Source organism: Mustelus asterias, chromosome 4, assembly GCF_964213995.1.
Source record: "Mustelus asterias chromosome 4, sMusAst1.hap1.1, whole genome shotgun sequence".
NCBI classification, from domain to species: Eukaryota; Metazoa; Chordata; class Chondrichthyes; order Carcharhiniformes; family Triakidae; genus Mustelus; species Mustelus asterias.
In genome coordinates this window covers 63728130-63748938 of record NC_135804.1, presented here as the reverse complement: position 1 = coordinate 63748938, position 20809 = coordinate 63728130, and the positions used below count along the sequence as shown (strand labels likewise).

General features: G+C 41.5%; 1 protein-coding gene across 1 annotated transcript in view; it reads left to right on the top strand.

Annotated features, from left to right (window-relative positions):
* The window catches only part of sf3b3 (splicing factor 3b, subunit 3), a 56546-nt gene that overhangs the window by 24254 nt on the left and 11483 nt on the right, over positions 1-20809 (top strand). Inside the window, exons 16-23 of the mRNA XM_078211142.1 lie at positions 2218-2361; positions 3808-3930; positions 4689-4843; positions 6629-6803; positions 14044-14249; positions 15106-15262; positions 17836-17961; positions 19790-20002. Of these exons, the coding sequence (XP_078067268.1) occupies positions 2218-2361; positions 3808-3930; positions 4689-4843; positions 6629-6803; positions 14044-14249; positions 15106-15262; positions 17836-17961; positions 19790-20002 (1299 nt within the window). The remainder of the gene's footprint in view (positions 1-2217; positions 2362-3807; positions 3931-4688; positions 4844-6628; positions 6804-14043; positions 14250-15105; positions 15263-17835; positions 17962-19789; positions 20003-20809) is intronic.

The window sequence follows — 20809 nt, the reverse complement described above, 5'->3', positions numbered from 1 at the left end:
ATAAGATATTTTTGTTCATGGGATGTGGAGTTTGCTGGTAAATCCAGCATTTATTTCCCTTGAGAAGGTGGTACTGAGCCTTGGAGAGCGGTTACTTGCAGGTGGTGGTGTTCCTTTTGGATCTGCTGCCCTTGACTTTTTTTTAAGTGATAGAGATTGAAGGTACTTCTTTCAAGCCTGGCCCTGACATTCAATTGTTAATCAGGCTTTCTGGTATTTGCTGTAGCCATTGAAACTTAGACCATGTGGCAAGGTTGGTCGTAACATCAGTCTCATGTTTGGGGTTGGAAAGCCTTTCCCAGAAACTGATTCGGATTTGTTCTTAGAATTTACAGGTGGAACATTTCAATCAGAATCTTATGTGGGTTTCTTTGAGTCGTTAGTTGAATAATCACCCCTCAAGTCAGCGCCTTTGGAAGATGAGGGACTTGGAGCTTGCTGTTGCGCTATTGCATTGCTGCCACTAAATACCAAAATGATAGAAATACAGAGATTAACTGTCCAACAAGGTTACTATTCCTTTAAAGAGCTGTTAAATGGTTACTTCCTTCTAGTGAAAGGGTGTACAAAAAAACTAGTTGGCTTTTAGACTTAGACTTTGTAATCCAAATTCACTTTTTCAGATTAATCTTTTCATTGAATAACCCTCACATTTTGTAACAAAAATAGAAAATTCGAGAAAAACTCAACAGGTCGGCAGCATCTATGGACAGAGAAAATAGAGGAAATGTTTCAAGTCCATATGACTCTTCAGAGCTAGAGAGGGAGAAAGGCGATAGATTATATACTGTGTAAGAGGGGATGGAGCAGCTGGGACAGAATAGAAGGTCAGTGATGGGTGGCATTGCAGCAAAGATGTGTAGGTCACAAGACAGGAAGCATTAAGGGCAGTGTGAAGGGCTGTAGAAAGTGCTAATAGTGGTATAAAGATAAGATATCAAATTGTGTTTATGGAACAAAGGTCAGTGCTCAGTGAAAGCAAAACTGAAAAACAAGTGACAGGTGGATCAGGGGGTGGGGGTGCGTGGTTACATTGGAGCAAAAAGTGTGTTTTCCTCCACCAAAAGTTGGAGGAGAAAAGTCAGTCTAACATTGTTGAACTCAATGTTGTGTCCTGAGGCTGTAACATGTCTCTTGTATGTGTGCCCTACCTTTTGTGTTTGGTCCTATATGGTGTCCCCTATTTGTCAACATTATTTAATCTCACTATGTCCTTCACTTCATGTGGCACACCCCTTAAAACTACTTTGATCATAGTTTCCTCTCTTCTTGCTGAATGTTTTTTCTACTCAAAGCCGTCTGACCGTTAAAACCTGTGCACACTTGGGGTAGAAATAATGCGCTCGTATTTGGATTGGCTTTTCGAACAAGTCTTCCGTAAGAAAAATCTTGTCTGATTTTTTCACTTTCATCTTTAGCCTCCAGTCCCTTTGTTTGAATTTTTGTCCCTACCTCTATTTTGTTAGCTCTTCCTGTAGTCAGGACCCTATGTTATTCCAAAGTTTACTTTTCTCTTTGTATTCTCACTGTTTCAAAATCATGCTCATCATTGCAGATTCCCATTCTAACTTTATTTCCCTGGGTTGCAATACTGGAAAGCATTCCCTCAAACATTCATTCCTAATAACTTTTATAACCAAAGCTTGGTATCTTCGAATTGCTGTTTTCTGATCAGTTTTGCCCAAGTGCTGCCAGCTTTGATCTTCCACTATGATTTCTCAAAGTAAGAAAGAAAATAGATTTGTCACGTGCTTTTTTGAATTGATCTTGTGGCCTCTGTATTTTATTGTCTTAGTTTTGTCCCCCTGATGCACAATGATGTAATGAGGATCTGTTGGCCTTCAGCTCCCTTCTCTCACTCAGCTCATTAATCAGTGTTCCCTCTAGCCATGCAGTGAAACAGACAGGCTGCACACAACCAACTTTTCCATTAAGGTGCACGCAGTAATCTTAAAGAACAGCGTAGCAAACAGGCTGTGCACACAAAGGACAAATAGAGGAAGCATTTCCTGCGACTCTTAGACTGTAACTTTGCACTCTGCCTCTAATGGATATTAAAACATTTGCATGAGGAACTGGTCTGTAAGTTAATAGGACTATTTTACAGTGTTAACTGCATAGACCGGAGATGGAGTCTAGGACCGAGTCCCCATTGCTAGTGCCACACCGATTATCCTATTTAGGGAGCTTTATTAACCTTGTCTTTGTCATTCTCAGGACTGCCTGCAGCCTCTCAGTATGCAAGCTCTTCCTGCACAACCTGAATCTCTCTGTATAGTTGAGATGGGGGGTGCGGAGAAACAGGATGAATTGGGAGAGAAGGGTTCCATTGGCTTCTTGTACTTAAACATTGGTTTACAGGTGAGTAAACGCAACAGCCATCTGGACCAGGGAATGTTACTGGGTACGAACTATGTGGCATAATCCTGTATTCTGTTAGACCCTGAATGTGTGACGATATTCAGTATAGTTAATCATTCACTGAGAGACCTGATGGTGCTGCAGTTACATGGTGAAATTTAGCAGTATGTCAGTGATGGTCCCTGCTACCAGCAAGAGATAATGTCCAAGCTGTGGAAATAGTTTTCACAGTGTTAACTGCACAGACCAGAGTTGGAGCCTAGGGCCTAGTCCCCATTGCTAGTGCCACACCGATTATCCTATTTAGGGAGCTTTATTAACCTTGTCTTTGTCATTCTCAGGACTGCCTGCAGCCTCTCAGTATGCAAGCTCTTCCTGCACAACCTGAATCTCTCTGTATAGTTGAGATGGGGGGTGCGGAGAAACAGGATGAATTGGGAAAGAAGGGTTCTTGTCTTCTTGTACTTAAACATTGGCTTAAGTTTTCCGCCATTTATAGGCTATGGCTCTTTCTAGAAAAGGGAAGACTGAAGGGTGACCTATTGAAGGTTTTTAAAAATATGGAGGAGTTTAGTTGGTTAGGTGTAGAGAAGATGTTTCCACTTGCTGGGGGGAATCCAAAACTAGGGACCACATATGTAAACGGTATTGATAACTCCAGTTAGGAATTGAACAGAAAAGTCTTGAATTAGAGTGGCAAGAATGTAGAACTTGTACTACACAAGGTAATTGAGGTGAATAGTTATTTATTTAAGGAGATGTTAGATAAATGAATGGGGATAAAAGCATTGAAGGATATGTTGTGGGAGTGTATTTAAATAACTGGTGTGGGAAGGGACTTAGTGCACTGGGTAAACACCAGTTATACCAAATGACCTATGTGCTATTCATTTTATGGAAAGCTGTAACTTAAGGGTTCAAATGATACAATAAACCACTCGATCCTCACTTATAAGAGACCTTGGAACTCTTGAGTAAATTGTGGAACGGCACTAAGCAAGGAGTGAACACCTGAAAGAAAGTAGACAGACTAATTGCTCCTCCCTCGTCTTAAGCCGATCTGTAACCTGCTGCTTGGAGATTGGAGATGCCTGTGAATGACTTGTGACTCTTTGGTTCCCCATCTTCTCACTGGAACCAAGTCCTTGGCATCTGCTCCACATCTTTATGCCAACACCAAAGCCCAGGTACACAGTTGAAATCAGGGTTTGCTGTGTGACTGTTTAGTTGTGACCCTGATTCTATCACAATGTGGCAGGATTCACTCCAACTCAGCGTCATTCGCCAGGGTGAGGAGCTGCTTTATTTATGTAAGGGCACTGGCAACAAGTCTCGTAAATAAATACGAATTCTGAATGTGCTGCTGCATTTCTGTGTCCCTTGTTCCTAGCTGAGTACCTATTTCCTGGTATAGTACATTCTAAGATTCTTCTGTCGTTATGTTAGAACGGAGTATTATTAAGGACAGTGTTGGACCCAGTTACTGGAGACTTGTCTGACACGAGGACCAGGTATCTCGGATCTCGGCCTGTCAAGCTTTTCAGAGTCAGGATGCAAGGGCAAGAAGCGGTGAGTGCGCACAGTTATATCCCTGACCGTTACAAATTGGTGGGCTGGACGATAATGACATGAAAATTGAGTCACTTTTCGGTTGCACATGCTGATCATGGGCTGTAATCTTATGCAAAGGATTGTCAAAAATCCAATGCAGCCTGAAGGAAAATGCATGACATGAGTGGAAAACGTCAGAGTTAATTCTGACACTTACAATAGTATTTCTTCTCCACTATTTTGCTTTGTATTAAGCTTTCCACAAAGTTTGATTAATTGTTCACAATTTCCTTCCCAGTTACTTTTTTTAATGCACTACAATGAAGGATTTCATCCTATCCCTAATGTATTCCGCTGTTTTAATAATGCTAGGAGCCAAAACCATTTGTTAGCTGCCTGGATGGAAAGTAGCTTCTGAACACAGCAGTGTATCTTTAGCTGCCTGGATTTGCTTTTGTATTCAGATCTGGATATTTAAAAGCAAATTGGCAGGGTCCCAGGAGCACCTTTTTATGTGATCTTGGATACTTGTGCAAGGGAGGAGTGTGGAAACAGTACTATAATGGTGCAGTTTGAAGTCCAGTGAAGTTATTATCGTCCAGTCCTTGAAAGTGAACTTTAAAATGATGATGCATTTAGTCTGTGTTTCACATGATAACTTATGATTACTGAAATGTTTCTGATTTAAAGTTGACTTGTTACTGATCTCAAGCAGTGCTTTCTCTCGTTGTTATTTGTTTTTTTGATTCTGTATTTGTTTCCTTTAACCCCTATAGGTTTTGGCCATGTCCAGCAGGTCGTGGCTGAGCTACTCGTACCAGTCCCGCTTCCACCTGACGCCCCTGTCCTATGAAACTCTGGAGTATGCATCTGGCTTTGCCTCTGAACAGTGTCCTGAGGGTATTGTGGCAATCTCCACGAATACACTGAGGTAGATTTCACCAAAACAAAATCCAACGTGAACAATGAAATGGTGGAACAATTTCATGATGGCTTGAATGATATTTCCCATTAGTGTCAATCAAGGATCTGTTGTTGAACCATCACTCTTCGGAGTTTTGTTTGACAGTGTATTTCTCATGGTTTTCAATTATCTCAAAATAGGATCTAAAATTAGATTTAGGGCTGAAAGGCAGCACTTCAGCCTTAAAGTACAAACTAAAGCAAAGGTGCAAGAAGAGCTCATTTGTAAATTCCTATTTGCTGCTGATTGCAGCCTCATGGCATAAGATCCCTGGCATATATTTATATAATTTAAATTTTATAATTTAAATAAAATATGCCTTGCTAAGCATGGATGCTCTGATCCTGGAGGCATAGAATCCCTACAGTGCGGGGCAAGGCCATTCAGCCCATCGAACCTGCACCAACAACAATCCCACCCAGCACCTATCCCCGTAACCCCATGTATTTACCCTGCTAGTCCCCCGACACCAAGGGGCAATTGAGGATAGCCAATCCACCTAACCCGCACATCTTTGGACTGGGAGGAAACCAGAGCACCCGGAGGAAACCCATGCAGATACTGGGAGAATGTGCAAACTCCACATGGTGACTCAAGCCAGGAATTGAACCCAGGTCCCTGGCACTGTGAGACAGCACTGTAACCACTGTGCCACCCCGCATGGTTCCAGTTGTCAGGTCATCTATTAGGAACAAATCCTGGCGAAGCTCTATGTTGCAGTGACATACACTGTCACTTAAGAAGCAATCTTTGTATCAGCAATTTTTTAAGCTACATTAGGAATTGGCTTTAATCCCATGGCCATATAGTTATGGTTACAATTGTGGATCAACCTGGAAGCATGCTGCAAGTTGTGGCCCCAGGGATTGTCCTTTGCCTGCTCTTATTCAGTCTTTATTAATGACCTAGATAATAGCATTGAGAGTAGGCTCAGAAAGTTTCTGAATGATACCAAAAGCTGCGTGTGGGTTAGGATGATAGAGGAATACAATCAAATGCAAAGACATTTAGATGTTCTGTGGCAAGTGGCATTTAGCTTTGATAATTGTTGCGTCAGCACAGAATAAAAGGTGAGCAACTTTTAAAATGATGATGCATTTAGTTCGTGTTTCACCTGATGTCTCATGATTACTGCAATGTTTCTGATTAAAAGTTGACTTGTCACTGATCTCGAGCTGATTTCAATGGTCTTCACTGTTTTGATTGTGCATGTCCTTTGTGGTGTAAGTTTCAGCCATGTCCAGTAGGCCATGACTGAGCTGTGCTTAACCCCCATTTCAATCTGACGATTCCTAAATGGCTGTAGGATGTGTATGTAGCAGTGTGTTAGTGTGAAGAGCCTTATCAAAGGCTTTCTGAAAGTCCAGATGAACAACATCTACCGAATTTCCCATATCCACTCAAATCAAATTTGTAAGACAATATACTTTTTAGGGAGCTGTTATTTATATCTGATGGTTTCCATTTCTTTCCAGTAAATATCAAGGGCATCTCATTTATCTCCTGCACAATTCCCTCAAAGGGAAAGAATGGGAAGTTGTTTACTTATTTGTTCATTCATTTAGAGAATAGTATAAACATGAGATTCACAAAAATAGGTGTCATTCCTGTATGTTTAATGTGACTCCTTGTTTAATGTGATTCCATAAATCAGATTATCCTGACTCAGAATGCTTTTAAGTTTTTGTTATTGCGTGGGTGTAGTGGCAGAGGAGCAGGTTTCCATTTGTTTTTTTTTCAATATCTTTCCAGAATCTTGGCTCTCGAGAAACTGGGAGCGGTGTTCAACCAGGTTTCCTTCTCTCTGCAATATACTCCAAGGAAATTTGTCATTCACCCGGAGAGCAACAACATCATCGCCATTGAAACTGATCACAATGCTTACACGGAGGCTACCAAAGCCCAGCGCAAACAGCAAATGGCTGAGGTAATTTGTCACTCACTGATTACAAATTCACAGTTTAACAGGAAAGCTGTTCTTATTGCATAATGTGCCTGTTGTGGGGTTTTTTCAGAGATTCGGTATTGCCAAAAACTTGAGCCAATACAGAGACTCTCAAAGTCAGTGTCCCGGTTAAAGGCCTATCTTTATTTGACCAACAAAGGGAGAGATGAGCATTGGGCAGTCCAACACCTCTAAAGAGAAGGCCCTGAGCATTCCAACACCATTCTGAAGTTACAGTGCATTAGTCAGATCAATTATACATTTCTCAAGTTTTACTTTTCCCACCTTTCCAGTAGTTATGAACCAGTCATCATTAGTACAAATCAATCACATAACAGTTGTCATATACCTTAGCCAATTACATTTTACCCTCTGACATTATGGGATTTCATTGGTCCTTAGAGTCCGGATGCTTCTTCGCCCGTTGCTTTGCAACCCCAGATGCTTAGCTACAGAGATCCAAGTTACTGTTCCCACCAACTTTCATTTACGTCAATGGCCAAACAAGCCGGTTGAACTTCTCATATTTGAGAAGCGCTGTCTTATCAGAACAACTTGAACAGCCCTATTCATAATGTGGCTTTGGGAACCATACTGTTCGTAACTTTTGCTGAGAAAACTGTACACATTCTGTGGTTTCATTGTTCCAAATAATGTGATTCATCTCGCTACCATACCATCATGCCCCGCAGCATCCTGCCTTTGGCTAAAGTGTACAGTTACTTTAAAAAAACAGCTAAAATACATTTTAAAATCCAAAGTACATATTTAAATCAGAAATACTTGTTCATGCAGACAGTTCTCCTGTTAGTCTGTGTCTGGTCTGAGGTCATTTTGCTCAGTGCTAGTAATTTGTTAGTGACTTAAATCCCTAATTGTTTGAAAGTTCTCTAACCTATTATGAATTTCTCCAACATATTTTCCCCCCTTTTGGTCCTTGGCTAGCCCAAGACTAGGCTACTATATAGATGTATCCAAGTAAATATCCTTAAATCCGGAAGGGTGACTTGCCCTCTGGGATCCTTTCTTCTTTACTCTGACTGCTGTCCCTAATGGCTGTACCTTTTGTGGACTTATCTACTTGTGCACAGCCGCATTTGAGCAGGTTTATAATTACCACTAATGTAAAATGATACAAGTGCAGGATTAATATTCCCAGGGAGCCTAGCCAACCTGATAACCAACCGCCTAGAGTAAATGGTTGGGGCTGTTTAAGTTTCTCCATTTCTTTTTTTTGATGTGGGCAGCCAGATTGGTTATGTTTTCTGTATTAGCTAGTATGTATGTGCAATTACTGCATGTGTTCCACCCCTAACTGCCAAGACCTAATCCAATGCCATTCGATGTTGAAGTACCACAGTGCGCATGGCAATCATCTCATCATTGACCTTAGTAAAGGCAATGGCTGTATCATTGGCAACTTGTTCCCAAATTGAGTGTATAAGCTTAGTTTCTTGTATCACCCTCCCAATTCTATATGAGGGAAACTGTTCCGTCTCTGAAATAACTCGTCGACGTCTTGGTAAAGGAGAAAGTTTAGGAGTGTGATATACATATGGGATTACATATCCTAGGTAACACGATCCCTTCCATCCGACATGGAGCCAAGGGTATGCCCTATCCCCACAAATCCAATATGTACATTTGAGAGTTGGGTAAGTGTTGCCTCCCTTAAAACAATGAGATGTTGCAAGATTAGTCATTACTGGGAAGACTCGGGTGTAGCTGGCTAGTTCGATTTATCATGTCGCGACATTCACTTATGCCTAAGTTTCTCCCGGGGCCTTCCATATTCTTAGCACAATATATCCCTTTTGGCTTTGGTGTTGTCTGTTTTAAAACTAGGCTAGGAGCTGTTTTTTCTGGGTTATAGATAAGTGTGTATCTTTTCATATAGCCTAACCTTCCTGCACAAGGCTCACTGCTATGAAATTCCTTCCCTGTCTCTATGCTAGAGAATCCTGGTATTCAATGTCCCGGAAACTTGGAATTCTGGGCTGTTTGGTCAGCTATTATTAACTCTGACCATGACAGAGGTAATGGTTGTAAAGGTATTTCCACCCTCTACCCTCTCTCCCCTCACCCACCCTGCATGGATGGGGATATGTGAGCAAACCCAACACTTTGATTGGACAATTTAGCATATGTATGTGCAAGGTATTAGTAAGTATTAACACTTATTTCCTGAGGGGAACATTGAATGACCTTAGATGCTGATCCTATCTGAGCCAGAATCTATATATTCAATACTAAAAAGATATAACACATTTTCTACAGCCTTCTCTTTCCTTTTTTAAAAATCCCAGCCATTGGTCAAGCAAGTGAAACTTATTTACAGATTCGCATAGCAACTTGACATTTGTCTTGGGTGTTGTCTGTTGATTCTTGCTTGTTGTTGTTGTTGATTCAGAATTCTTGGAGCACTGGTGAGTTTCTGTAAATATAAACAAAGTGTCTTTTGGCTTTGTTAGTGTCTTATTTACTGAATTGTTTCTACCTCCTCTCTTCTAATACCCTCCTGATTTTCTTGTGCCATGGCCTAATCTAGTAGCTCTTATGCAGATCCAAATGATCCTATTAACATTATGGTAGCTATTAAAGCCATAATAAGCCTTGTTCTATAGGATCATTCATCCACTGGGGCAATTTTATTGTTACTGGATTGCTCATTAGGATATGGTTTCAGCTGTGTCCAGTCGCAGACTGTATTTTTCATTAACTGGGGCACATGTTTGTCCTGTGACAACTACTTCATAGGGTCCCTCCCATCAAACCCCTAACTCTTTTCTTGTCTGTCATGCGTTTCACCATTACCTTTTTCACTATTACCTTATCTCCTGGTGTGGGTAACTTAGGGGTGCTCTCCTCTGCCATTTTCAACTAGTCTGTTGAGTGATTACCTGTTTGAGAGAATATAGGCGGTCTACTAAATCCCATATACATTGAAGTACTGCTCGTCGGCTGATTTCAAGTTCTCCTCTGCTGTTGTTGCCTCCTCTGGGAGGTGCATTGCTCTTCCTGTCATTAATTCAAAAGGGATTAATCCTGTTCCTTGAGAAGGAGTAGCTCACTGTCGCAGCAATATTACAGGCAAAGCCTGTACCCAATTATTTCCTTTGTCTAAAATAGCTTTAGCTAAACTATTCTTCAATGTTCAGTTCAATCGTTCTACCATTCCTGAACTCCAGATATGGTATAGTATATGAAACCTTTGTCTTATCCCTAACATCTGATAAACTTCCCTTTAAGACTCTTCCTGTAAAGTGAGTTCTCCGGTCAGAGTCTTTAACTGAAGAGGCATTCCCCACCTTGGTATTATTTCATTTGCCAATATCAAAGCCATAGTTCTGGCTGTGGCATCTTTACATGGAAATGCTTCTACCCATCGGGTAAACATATCTCTAATTATTAAACAATATGTTTTTCATTTCACAGGGGGCAATGGTCCCGTAAAATCCATTTGTAAGTTTTCCCAAGGTCCTTTGGGTTGTGGCTGATTTCCCATTTCAATCTTGGAGGGACTGACCTGGTTCCACCAGAACACACTGTATGCATTGCTGACAGAATTTGGCTGTGTCCCTTCCCATGCCTTTCCACCACTAACAATCTCGAAGTAATTTGGTCATGTTATCTCTTCCTGTATGTGCTAGTCCATGGTATGCTTTTAACAAAGTTTGCTGTACTGCTTCTGGGGCTATTATTTTTCCTTCCCTTCTCCATACTCCATCATGGCCTTTCTGTCCTCCGTAATTCTCCCATCTCTGTTTCTCGCCTCCTGATGCCTCTTCCTGTATCTGTTTCATACCAATGTCTGTGCTATCCCTAGCTTGCAATGCTGCTACTCCTGGACTTTGTATCCATTCCCAATCCCGTTCTACTAAATCTTTTGTAGCCTGATCTGCCCAGTTGTTACCTCTGTGTTTGGCTTTCAACTCTTCTATGGGCTTGTACTTTTATTGCAGCTGCCTTTAGAGGGTTGAGGGCAACTTGGATTAAATCTTTGATTAAATTCTTAGGTTGTATGTGTCCTCCACTAGAGGTCACGAAACCGCACCTACTCCAGGCTGTCATGTACCACACGAAATGCATATCTGCTGTCAGTATAAACATGAACTTGTTTCCCTTTGCCCCACTCGTAAAGTTTTGGTTAGAGCTAACAACTCTGCTACTGGTGCTGAATTGTTCCTGGGGATTTGTTATCCTGCAATTACTGCTTCTTCATCATCTACCACTGCCCACGCAGTGCAGGGTTCTCGCTCCATCTATGTATAGGTTAAATTACCCCTTCTCCTACAAGTGGTTCTTCTGCTAAACTCTCACTTGTTCCTACAATCACTTTTTTGCAACACATTCATGCTTCGTTCCTTGCACTTTGCTTCCCATTTTGAATGTCTTCCATCAGAAACCCTTTTCAATCTCCCAGCTTCCAGGAGCTGGTCTTTTGTGTGAGGACTGTGGGAGATTATTTTTCCTATCAGGGAGAGGCTCTGAAACACTTGCTGCTCACGAGGCGCATGCTAGTGCTCTTACACATTGATGCATGCCTTTGGCGACTGAATTTATTTGGGCGGAGTAGTACCCCACTGGTCTTAACCTATCCCCATGCTGTTGGGTTACTAAAGCGGCTTGTATTCCATGAAATGGCTTAGTGAGATCCGGTAATCCTAATGTGGGAGCCTTTGCCATAGCTTGCTTTAAGTTGGAGAAAGCCTGCGCATCCTTCTCGCTCCACAAATCTGCCTTTATAAACTGAGTAAGAAGTCTCACAACACCAGGTTAAAGTCCAACAGGTTTATTTGGTAGCAAATACCATAAGCTTTCGGAGCCCTGCTCCTTCGTCAGAAGGAGTGGAAATGTGCTGTCAAACAGTGCAAACAGACAAAATCAAGTTGCAGAATACTGATTAGAATGCGAATCCTACAGCCAACCAGGTCTTAAAGGTACAGACAATGTGGGTGGCGGGAACATTAAACACAGGTTAAAGAGATGTGTATTGTCTCCAGACAGAACAGCTAGTGAGATTCTACAAGCCCAGGAGGCAAGCTGTGGGGGTTACTGATAATGTGACATAAATCCAACATCCCGGTTTAGGCCATCCTCATGTGTGCGGAATTTGGCTATCAGTTTCTGCTCAGCGACTCTGCGCTGTCATGTGTCGTGAAGGCCGCCTTGGAGAACGCTTACCTGAAGATCCAAGGCTGAATGTCCGTGACTGCTGAAGTGCTCCCCCACAGTTTATAAACTGATGCAGACGCAAGTTTTGGTGCGATGTAAAATCAGATTACATTGATTTTATAGTTATAGTTTACTTTCCCTGCAGCCTTTCAAGCGGAACGTAATGCCATTTTGAGATTGCTGCAGCTCATAAATTTTCACTTCCAGCTTCTTAAAGTGACAGCTCAATATCTTGTTAAATTCCTGTATTTTCTTAAAGACAACCATGGCCACTGACTGCTCTCAAGATTAAGGAGTTTCAAGAATTTATCTTATTCTGCTATACACTTTAATCCAATCCAATTCCAATTAAATTTAAACTCTGCATCTCGGGTGCAAGTGAAAGCTTTCAATCATTCATTCCACAGCAATCTCAACTTCTAAACTGGATGTTGCCTGCCCATGCTCTACAAGAATACCGATGGAGTTCCGGACCACACAAACACAGTGAAATACAGAAACTTGCTCAAACTTTCAAGTTTTCTCAATCAATTCTCTAAGACAGGCTGCTTTTCTGTGTTTTTCTTGAGTCCCTCTCTAGAGACATGAGACCTCTATGTTGGGACCTTCTGCCACGCTTCTGGGTGTGGTCCCCATCCCTTGATGCCTCCCTGGTGTGTGGCTTCTAGTTCTACTGCTGGAAGTGTTCCAGGAGTCCTTCCCTGGTCCCCCGCATTAAGTGTACCAAACACTTAACGTCTTTGCCCTCCGCGCAGCGTTTCGCTCCACTGTAGAGTGCAGCTGCAGGAGTTGTGTCCCGCCCCCGGCGTACGGAGACATGCCCTGAGGCCGGATTCCTGTGACTCAGCCCTGCTTGCACAGCGCCAAAAGTTGTTGCAGGGCTTTCTCAGAGACTAGGTATCGCCAAAAACTTCAGCCAATCCAAAGACTCTCAAAGTCAGTGTCCCATTTAAAGACGTACCTTTATTTGGCCAATGTTCAAAGAGAGAGATTAGCATTGGGCAGTTCAACGCCCCTCTAAAGAGAAGACCCTGAGCATTCCAACACCACTCTGAAGTTACATTGCATTAGTCAGATCAATTATACATTTCTCAAGTTTTACTTTTTCCGCCTTTCCAGTAGTTATGAACCAGTAATCATTAGTACAAATCAATCACATAACAGTTGTCATAAACCTTAGCCAATTACATTCTACCCTCTGACATCATGGGATTTCATTGGTCCGTAGAGTCCAGATGCTGGTTCCCCCTGTCGCTTACCAACCTCGGACACTTAGCTACAAAGGTCAAAGTTACTGTTTCCACCAACTCCCATTTATGCAATGGCCGAACAAGCCAGCTGAAGTTCTCACGTCCAAGAAGCGCTGTCTTATCAGGACAACTTGGAACAGCCCTATTCATAATGTGGCGTTGGGCACCATATTATTTGCAACTTTTACTGATAAAACTGTACACATTCTGTGGTTTCATTGTTCCAAAGAATGTAGTTCATCTCACCAAGTCTTCATACCATTATGCCCCAGAGTAGCCTGCCTTTGGCTAAAGTATAAAATTACTTCAAAAAAATACAGCTAAAGTACATTTTAAAATCCAAAATACATATTTAAATCAGAAATACTTGTTCAAATCTCTTACTTGTTTAAATCTCTGTCTGTGTTCATACTGTCTTCATGCAGACAGTTCTCCTGTGAGTCTGATCTGAGGTAATTTTACTCAGTACTGATAATTTATTAGTGTCTTAAATCTCTAATTATTTGAAATTTCTCTAACCTATTACGAATTTCTCCATCAGTGCTGAAAGGCGTAACCTGGTTCCAAGATAGATTACTGGATGCCAACAGCAAAGTTGTTTCTTGACATATATCTGACTTTGTTTATCTTGTGCAACAATGCAGAAGTTTTAAATTACAAACTTTGTTCTTGTACATTGATTTTTTTTTAACGTGTTGAAAAGCAGAAAATGCTGGGTGTGTGCATATTTAGAATGAACTGCATTCACAACGTTAACATGTCATCAGGATGTTAATGCTACCATTTTATCTGTTAAGGAAATGGTGGAAGCAGCTGGAGAAGATGAGCGTGAATTGGCAGCAGAGATGGCAGCTGCCTTCTTGAACGAGAATTTACCTGAATCCATTTTTGGATCCCCGAAGGCAGGGAGTGGGCAATGGGCATCTGTTGTTCGAGTAATGAACCCTATCCAGGGCAACGTGTATGATCAGATCCAATTGGAACAGAATGAAGCTGCATTCAGGTATAATAAGGGAAACGGTGACTTACTCGTAATATGATTGGACTAATCCAGTGGCCAAGGCCAATGCTGTGGGTACATAGCCCACCTTGACATCTGGTGAAATTTAAATTCAATTTAAAAAAAATCTGGAATTGAATGTTAGTCTCCGTAATGGTGACCATGAAACTATTGTTGATTGAAGAAAAATCCACTTGGTTCGCTGATACCCTTTAGGGAAAGAAATCTGCCATACTTACCTGCCATGGCAATGTGGCTGACACTTAATTGTTCTCAACAGATAGGCACCAAATGTTTTCCTTTCCAGCAATGCCCACATTCCATGAAGAATAAAAAAAAAGGTTTTGCCACGACAACCTTATTGATAAAATACATATGCATTAGGTTACATGACCAGATTTTATCCAGATATATGTTTTATCTATCTGTACACATTTAATCAGAATTCTTTATTCCAACAGTGAACATGGCCTACTGGCTTAGTATTCATCTATAGCTCTTGTCTGTGCATCTGTGCTTAATGATGTCGGCTGTGATCTATGTGAAAATCCAGCAAGTCATAAAATAAATCTTGGCCTCCTTGACTATCAGTAGCTCAAAAGTTTATTATTACTGACAAGGGTATCTCTTAACCATTCTGTGCCTCTTTGACACAGTTAGCTGCTGGGAAGAGAATGTGGCATTGATAACAAGAAACACATTTTCACGAAATGCTGTTTGAAGATTTTGGCTGTAATAATAGATTGTGGCTCATGTGCTTTACTAATTATTTCTTATACTTGTGCACAAGTTGAATCGTTCATGCATTGGGCATTTGTTGAAGTTAGGTTTGAGTAACGTGGATGTATTGTGTTTCCAGTATTGCTGTTTGTAAGTTTGGCAATGGTGGCGATGATTGGTATGTGCTGGTAGGAGTTGGCAAGGATCTGATCCTCAATCCTCGTTCAGTTGGAGGTGGATACATTTACACCTACAAGCTAATCAACAGTGGAGAAAAGCTGGAATTTGTGCACAAGGTGAGACATTGGTACTAATTGGAGGTAACAGGTTTTGGATTGTTGATGTTTTATTTGAAGCTTTGTTGTGACCTGAATGTCCTGTGTGCTTAGTGATCCCATCGCAGTTCAAAAAGCCGCCTGTGTAATTTTTGTGGAGGTTCTCCAATTTTCTTCCCTATGCCCCTGTTCACCCAGTAGCACACTTCAGTGGTCATTCTTAATGTGTGAGCCTAATGTGTATAACAAGAGTTTCACAGCTCTGCACCACCTGCACACTCTGCATGTGCATCTTCAGCTACTAACCAGTGATGAGGAGCAGGAATCCAGGCTGATTTGTTCCTTTGTTAGACTGCTGAAGTCAGTGGAAGCATCGTCCACTGCTATATACTGCCTGAGATCAATTAACATGACCAGCAGTCAACCCATGTGGGGTTCCATTTAAACCTTATCAAATGATTAATTTGATAGCTACACCACTGTCATTACACGTAGCATAAGAACTAGGAGCACGAGTAGGCCATCTGGCCCCTTGAGCCTACTCCACCATTCAATAAAGATCATGCCTGATCTTTTCGTGGATTCAGCTCCACTTACCCGCCCGCTCACCATAACCCTTAATTCCGTTACTGTTCAAAAACTTGCCTATCCTTGCCTTAAAAACATTCAATGAGGTAGCCTTAACTGCTTCACTGGGCAGGAATTCCACAGATTCACAAACCTTTGGGTAAAAAAGTTCCTCCTCAATTCTAAATCTGCTCCCCCTTATTTTGAGGCCATGATCCCTTGTTCTAGTTTCACCTGCCAGTGGAAACAACCTCCCTGCTTCTATCTTATCTATTCCCCTCATAATCTTATATGTTTCTGTAAGATTTCCCTGCATTCTTCTGAATTTCCAATGAGTATGGTCCCAGTCTACTCAGTCTCTCCTCATAAGCCAACCTTCTCAACTCCGGAATCAACCTAGTGAATCTCTTCTGCACCCCCTCCAGTGCCAGTATATCCTTTCTCAAGTAAGGAGACCAAAACTGTACACAATACTCCAGGTGTGGCCTCACTAGCACCTTATGCAGCTGCAACATAACCTCCCTGTTTTTAAGCTCCATCCCTCTAGCAGTGAAGAACAAAATTCCATTTGCTGCCTTATTTATCTGCTGTACCTGCAAACCAACGTTTTGTGATGCATATGCAAGGACACCCAGGTCCTTATGCACAGCAGCATACTGCAGTTTGTTACCACTTAAATAATAGTCCATTTTGATGTTATTCCTACCAAAATGGATGACCTCACGTTTACCAGCATTGTACTCCCCTTGCTCACTTACTTACACTATCTATATCCCTTTGCAGACTTTCAGCATCCTCTGCACACTTTGCTCTGCCACTCATCTTAGTGTCATCTGCGAATTTTGACACACTGCACTTGGTCGCCAACTCCAAATCTATGTAAATTGTATACAATTAGATCTGCCCTGGTTCCAGTGATACTTTTCAGTACGCTTACCTGCTGAATAAAACTACTTTTATTGCACAGTTTATTTTTAAATCCAAGACTATTGTTAAATAAAATGAGCAATCTGTGCAGCAGGCAGATAATTTATGGATGTGGATCTTGGTGGCAAGCCTGGAGAATCAAATCTCTCAAACTTGACTGGGAAAGGGCTGCATTTAAATGCTGAGTTTTTGAAGAAATTAAATTCACACACCTTAAAATATACTGAGACAAAAATGTCATTAAAATTCTAAATGGCCAGATCTTGAAGTGACCTTTCCAATTAGTTGTCTGGTTTTGATAATTGATGAACATCATGTTTGTATTATACTGGAAGGCTCTTGGTCCAGGACCATTCCCCTCACATTGTGAACACAGGAAAGCAGAAACAAAAACATACCGCAAGGGTCAGATTTAATAAAAGCTGTCCGTCCAAAATTTTGTCTAGTTGAGAAGGGCCAATAGAGGTTGGTTACTTCAAGTCAGGCAAGGTGACTTTATGATGCTGGCAGACATAGCATGCTTGTTATTTTGTGTTATGGTCTGAATAAATTGTATCGATTGAAATCAGTGAGTCTGACCATAACTTATGCTCTGTATCTTCACTGTGAAATAAAGCAGATTAGCAATGTGTGTCTGGTCTTGTACTGGATATTTTCACAACATGCCTGTGGAAAGATTGGAGCAGTGGACCTGGGGCTACAGATGAAAGATGTGATTAGCTGGTTCAGACCACATCCTTAGGTGATATAAAGTTAGAAATTGGACAGTATAGCCACAGCCCTAACCAATAAAACTCACAGGAGTGACGAGCTCAGCTGTGTTGACAGAATATCTAAGACAGAGCTACACTGATGAGGTGGGCCTGTGGCTCAAATACAGGATACCAAAGTTCACTAATTAATTATTGTAGTTCAGCACTGACATCAAACCTAGAATATCCTTGGCTATGTAAATCTTAATTACAGTGCATGGCCCAGCCCAAGACAAACATCTGAATTTGGCATTTAAGCAAATTGAGTAATTCATTAAGTTACTATAAATGAGATTGTTCTGTTTGTGTCTTCATCTCTGATTTCTTTCTTACGCCCCATCCCAACAGACATCCATTGAAGATGTTCCAACAGCCATTGCCCCCTTCCAGGGCCGTATTCTGGTTGGATTGGGAAAACTTCTGCGTATCTACGACCTGGGGAAGAAGAAACTACTGAGGAAATGTGAAAATAAGGTAGAGCTGTTATTATTTTCTGACGGTAGTGGGTTTTTGTGATTATGCTTGGAACTGATGGTGACAATCGATGATCCAGTTGGTGCAAAAGCACTAAGTACCATTCTTGCAATGGTGATGGGAGGGACAGGGCACAGATAAAACACTGAATCATAGGAAAGGTAATTGACTCCATATAATACTTGGACAGTATTGAAGGAGACCTTGGACAATCTGTCGTTACTGCATAAGAACAGTGCAAGAGTGGAAGAAAAAGAAAGCAACAAAACAGACGTGTGGCTTTAAAAAACACAGTGAAGCCCCTATAAATGGACATTCCCAAAAGGCACATTTTCTGAGAGACTGAAAAACTTGTGTGGTAAAATATGCAAAATGCTTGCAGACACCACAGGCACTTGCAAATCATGAAGTACAGCTAGCCTTCAATGCATCCAGCCTTTTTTACAGCGTACAATGTGGGGCATGTTGCAAGTATTGGAAGCTTACACTTGAGTTGGAATTACTGGCATTTCCTCTTGCAACCATCTCTGCCGACATGTTCTTATAAGGCTAAATATATAGATCAGTGTGAGTTGGCAGCAGCTTTTGTGAAAGGTGTGGTTTTTGTACCCTTCACCTAGGACCCATACTGTAGAAGAATCAGATGGACTCAACAGTAACTTTCTCTCCCCACAGATTCTGCCGGTCCTACTGAGTTTATCCAGCATTTTCTGGCTTTATTTCGGAAAGCACTAACTCAGATTGAATGGTCTGTCTCAGGGATTGATGCTGTGGACACTGTTACTTAATACCTGTTGCCCTTTACTAGCATAACACTAGATTGAGCTTGAGACACGGCAGCACTGAATAAGGAATTTGGGAGGGGGACATTCACAATTGTGAACCTTGATCTTCAGAGTAAAAGTCTTCTCCACTTGCACCATAGTTAACTCTGTCTGCAGAATGGGATATGTTGTTGATTTCAACATATGCGAGGTGATTGCTTTTAGTTCCTGAGCACCCAACTCGAGTGCAACAATTCTTCACCAAGCTGAACTATAAATGGAGACCCGAGCTCTCGAGATTTAATAAGATGTCTATACTGCAACATTAAAAGATAGCAGTCTGTATTTTAAAAGATATTGATCTAACCTGGAAAATTGTGGCACATGTTTGCCCCAGCCATTGTCTACCTAACAGCACTCTGGGTATTCCTCCAGTACATGGACTCTCAAGGGCGCTTAGGGATGGGCAATAAATACTGGCTTAGCTGGTGATGCCCCCCTCCCATTAATTAATTTAAAAAACACTTCCAGTGGAATAAAACAGTAAACATCTGTATATTCAGATTACAAAATTATAAACCAGAGCCTTGAATGTAGGTGACTTGGATATCAGAAGGGCTGCTCTATGTGGGAACAGTTTGTTGCTTTTGTGTACTCAGATCTCCCTGGGATGCTTGGCACCAGCATTTCAGTTTCCAGGTACTATCAGAACTTAAACCTCTCCTGTAATGTTTCTGAATGGATTCTCCTTGTATGTTTTTGATGCTTCCAATTTTTTTGGTACTTTGGGAAGGGATGCTGATCGAATGCTCAAAACCCCTCAGTTGCTCCATTGGTGTGTTGAAAAAGTGATGGGGGGAAGAGGAGTAGAGACAAAGGAATCAAAAGCCCTTCAAATGCATTTTTGCAAGGTGTGGTTTTATGCCAATGCAGTGCAACCTACAGGATTGGTGTATAGGGGAAAGAGGGGTGGTGGCAGAACGCTAGGATATTACATTGGGATTACATTAAGGATCTTACAAAATGAATATCTGCTGTAACTTACTGTGTTTTACTTTCTTCAGCACATTCCAAACTTCATAGTGGCGATCCACACCATAGGACACAGAGTCATTGTCTCAGATGTCCAGGAAAGCTTCTTCTGGATTCGCTACAAACGAAATGAGAACCAGCTGATTATCTTCGCTGATGACACGTTGCCCCGCTGGATCACCACAGCTTGTCTGTTGGACTATGAAACCATGGCTGGTGCTGATAAATTTGGCAACATTAGTGTGGTAGGTGGTGTACTGGACTTTGCCTATCCCTGCAAACTTTTGCAGCCAGCTGAATACATGCTTAATGTTTTGGAGCACAGTGTAGTCTGGGTGCACCCTGATGGTGGTGGCATTTGATTTCCCTGACTGAAGATAGAACCGCAGCAATGGAATGAAGTAGTTGCACACCATTTTTTTAAAAAATATTCATTATTGGGATGTGAACGTTGCTGGCAAGGCCCATCCCTAATGAAGGAGTCTGAGATGTTGACTGTATGGTATAATTTGGTGAGTGTGACTGTGTTGTTTGACAGCTCTCCTAATTTTGACAGACAGCCCGATACATTCATAAGCATGACGTTTGAGGGTCAAGTGGGTAGGATGACCCTTAGTTGTTTCTAGTCCCACGGTTGATCCTGAATGCTTCATTCAGTTAAGAATCAACCATGTTGCTGTGGGTCTGGAGTTGCATCTAGGTCAGACTGAATAAGGACAGCGAATTTCCTTCCCTGAAAGTAATGAGTAAATCAGGTAGGATTTTTGTGACAGCTGTGTCAAACCTGGTTGATGTTTGGTGTGAGGGTGTCCCAACTCGCAACACCGGTTTGTGGTGCTGTATAGTTTTGCTTACAGGGATGGTGCGAGGAGTCACGTGGAAGACCCAGTGAGAAAGTAACCAGTAATTAAAGACTATTTATTACAATAAAGAAAAGACATATATACATGACCAGGACTACAATGATCTAAGACAGTTATGTATAGGAACTACTACACACCCACCCAGTTTATGTAGAAATTAACCCCTTTTTTTCAATCCAAAATATATTT